Below are 3,478 nucleotides of genomic sequence, written 5' to 3'. Positions count from 1 at the left end.
TAAAAAACAACATAAATTTCTTGATCAAAATGACAAGCCTTTCCTCTCTCAAAATCCAAAAAAGATCTCAAAATCCGAAAAAAAAAAACGCCCCTTAGTGAGATGAGATCAAAGTGAGCCTAAAACAGGAATAAAGTTTTCTTTAGTACATGTAAAAATTCTGAGAGGCAACTACTTAAATCCGCAGACAGAAGTTGGAAATTTGAGCACGAAAGAAAAATAACAATAAAAAGGATAAAAGGATGATACTAAAGAAAGGTAACACATCTCATAAATCTTTTCATTTTCATAAACACCTGAAAGCATGTTAGAATTTGACAATTTGAAAGTTTTAACTAAAGAGATTTACAAATCTAGCTTCTTGTCCCTCACTTAGGGACTCTTCGACACAATCATAAAGCATACTAATAAAGTTGAAATGATCTCAATCACTCACAAAATAAACTCAACCATATCACCTAAACATGGACGAAAAAGGCAATTGCCAAAGTTCTATGACACTCCACTAAACTTGAACTATTCATTCATTCAGGATAAAACATAAACTCAGCGAATGAACATTTTATCACATTTCTAACGAAGTATAAATGACATCAACGCCACCAATATAAATCTCTTCAGAAATCAGAACAAACGAAAAAGAAAAGAGACCATATCATAGTATCACCAAACATTTAGCAATCAACTTCAGAGAATAGACATGCCAGGATCTAGGAGAGTCCATGACGCCTCAACAAATGCCACCACGAAGACGAAGAACGAGGTGGAGGGTTGATTCCTTCTGAATATTATAATCCGCCAACGTTCGCCCATCCTCAAGTTGCTTCCCAGCAAAGATGAGCCTCTGCTGATCCGGAGGGATGCCCTCTTTGTCCTGGATCTTGGCTTTCACATTGTCTATGGTGTCAGAGCTCTCCACCTCCAGTGTTATGGTTTTCCCTGTAAGAGTCTTCACAAAGATCTGCATACCGCCACGCAGACGGAGGACCAAGTGAAGAGTAGACTCCTTCTGGATATTGTAATCAGCTAGAGTCCTTCCATCCTCTAGCTGCTTCCCTGCAAAGATAAGCCTCTGTTGATCTGGTGGTATTCCCTCCTTGTCTTGGATCTTGGCCTTCACATTGTCGATAGTATCAGAGGTCTCCACTTCCAAAGTAATAGTCTTCCCAGTTAGTGTCTTGACAAAGATTTGCATGCCCCCACGAAGCCTGAGAACAAGGTGGAGGGTGGATTCCTTCTGAATGTTGTAATCGGCCAAGGTACGACCATCCTCAAGCTGTTTTCCAGCAAAAATGAGCCTCTGTTGGTCAGGTGGGATGCCCTCCTTATCCTGAATCTTAGCCTTAACATTGTCAATGGTGTCTGAGCTTTCTACTTCAAGTGTGATGGTTTTCCCAGTAAGGGTCTTAACAAATATCTGCATTCCACCTCTGAGACGGAGAACAAGGTGGAGAGTGGATTCCTTCTGAATGTTGTAATCAGCCAGTGTCCTACCATCTTCAAGTTGCTTTCCAGCAAAGATAAGTCTCTGCTGATCAGGAGGGATTCCTTCCTTGTCTTGAATCTTGGCCTTGACATTGTCGATTGTATCAGAACTCTCAACCTCCAGAGTAATGGTTTTCCCGGTTAGAGTCTTGACAAAGATTTGCATCCCACCCCTCAATCGAAGAACCAGATGAAGGGTGGACTCCTTCTGGATGTTGTAATCTGCCAAGGTTCGGCCATCCTCTAGTTGCTTACCAGCAAAGATAAGCCGCTGCTGGTCAGGTGGGATTCCTTCCTTGTCTTGGATTTTGGCCTTGACATTGTCAATAGTGTCGGAGCTTTCAACCTCAAGGGTGATGGTCTTGCCAGTAAGAGTCTTAACAAAGATCTGCATCTGCAACCACAGGGAGCAAAGAGATTTCAACAAAACTGGAAAATCAAAGAATAAAACTAAGCATAGGCATATAGAAGAACATAAAATAGAGACTATTATTTGGATCCACTATGACAAACAAGGCTGTGCAATCAGGAAAACCAAAAGCCCTAAACCACAAAGGAGGAAATTTTCATAGTGTAAAAACTAAAAAGGCAACAAAACGATCAAATTTCTCTTCGCAACATCTTCATAAATTTAGAACTTAAATAAAAGGTTGCAGTAGTTGACACAGGTAAATTGCAAAAGCTTCTGAAAGCGAAAAGAGAAATAAGTCTTGCACAAAAAAAAACCTGACGAAATAAATAGAAACGATAAACCATAAAGAATCACATATACGATAGAAGAAAATGGAAATCCTATGTATTCAAACACAGCTCGAATCGAAATAAAAGGAACATCCAAGCGGATGAAAACCACATAACCCAAAGAGAAAGAAATAAAGGAAAATGATTAAACAAAAATCATAAACAAAAGCCAATAAATCTAGAATAGAATTTTAGATCAAGAAAAAGAGAAAGGAAAAAAGCACTAGAGAGAAGAAAGAATCGTTGAGAAGAAGAAAAATAATTATGCATACCTTGACTGTGTAGTGTAATCTGAATGAGCAAAACGGGAGGAAGAGCGCTGGAAGCGAATTTAGAACCGAAGAAAACTGGAAGAAGCTTAGATATATCTCTTCGTATTCGATGATATTGCTCACGGGAGAGAAGAGACGGAAATTTATAGGCTTTCTTCGAGGAGGTCGGTAGTTCTTATCTTATGGTCTCCAACTCCATATGAGATTATGATTCTTACACGTTTCTAGTTGTCAGAATGGACCGCACCGGACATTTCTAGAAGTTGCCAGAAGCCCAGAACCCAGAAGTGCCAACGTCAGTCAATAAAATTCGGGCCGGGTAACCGGGTTCAGTGTTCTCACCTCACCCGCACTTTATACATCTGAGATTCCACTTTCTGGAAAATGATCGTGGATCCTGGGCCATGGCCCTTGGGCCGTGTTTAGAGTGTTTGTGTGTGTTTTTCTTATTTGAATGGGTTTGGAAAGTTATTTTTTTTTATTAAAAAAAAGTTTTTTGAGAATATGTGAAGTAAATAGTGTTTGGATGGATGGTTTTTTAATCTAAATAGTTTATTGGGTAAAATATAAAGTCCTCTGCCCTGAATTTTCTGACAATCATAACAACCTCCCCTCTAGTTGTTTAATCTTCGTTCTAGTAATGTAGATTTCAAATTTAGGAAATTATTCTTACAACTTATTAGGGCATTTTCAATATAATTCAAAATACCAGATTTCTCCTTTAGACTTCGTAGACCTAACTTTTTATAGAGTAAAATTGCTTTATTCTTTTCAACAATAATTTTTTTTTTAATTAAAAGTAAAAAAGTTCTTTTGGATGTATTTTAGCGAATTCCCATCTGAATTGATAGATAGATGTAAGGGGGTAAAATGAGTATTTTTGAAAACTAATGCGTTAGGCAAGGTTTTTCATCTAAGACAATAACATAAGGGAGATAACTGCATGTTTTCTCAATATTACAGGGGAAGTTTTTGTGAAA

At 38.2% G+C, this 3,478-nt stretch overlaps 1 protein-coding gene across 1 annotated transcript; it reads right to left on the bottom strand.

Annotated features, from left to right (window-relative positions):
• Positions 1–506: 506 nt before the first annotated feature.
• LOC148855583 (polyubiquitin) lies at positions 507–2,695 on the bottom strand. Its single transcript, XM_088983230.1, has 2 exons — positions 2,499–2,695; positions 507–1,879 (listed from the first exon to the last, which is right to left on the bottom strand). The coding sequence occupies exon 2, from the start codon at positions 1,877–1,879 to the stop codon at positions 731–733; it is 1,149 nt and encodes a 382-aa protein (XP_088839356.1). The 5' UTR covers positions 2,499–2,695; the 3' UTR covers positions 507–730.
• Positions 2,696–3,478: the final 783 nt, after the last annotated feature.

This window comes from Nelumbo lutea, chromosome 4 (genome assembly GCF_056320005.1).
Source record: "Nelumbo lutea isolate HS-2025 chromosome 4, American lotus-T2T, whole genome shotgun sequence".
In the NCBI taxonomy this organism is placed as follows: domain Eukaryota; kingdom Viridiplantae; phylum Streptophyta; class Magnoliopsida; order Proteales; family Nelumbonaceae; genus Nelumbo; species Nelumbo lutea.
The sequence above is the reverse complement of the archived record's forward strand: the minus strand, read 5'-3'. Positions and strand labels throughout refer to the sequence as shown.

Bases quoted from the DNA above. Each gene is read 5' to 3' on its own strand.
- LOC148855583 (XM_088983230.1), bottom strand. From the start codon at position 1,879: ATGCAGATCTTTGTTAAGACTCTTACTGGCAAGACCATCACCCTTGAG.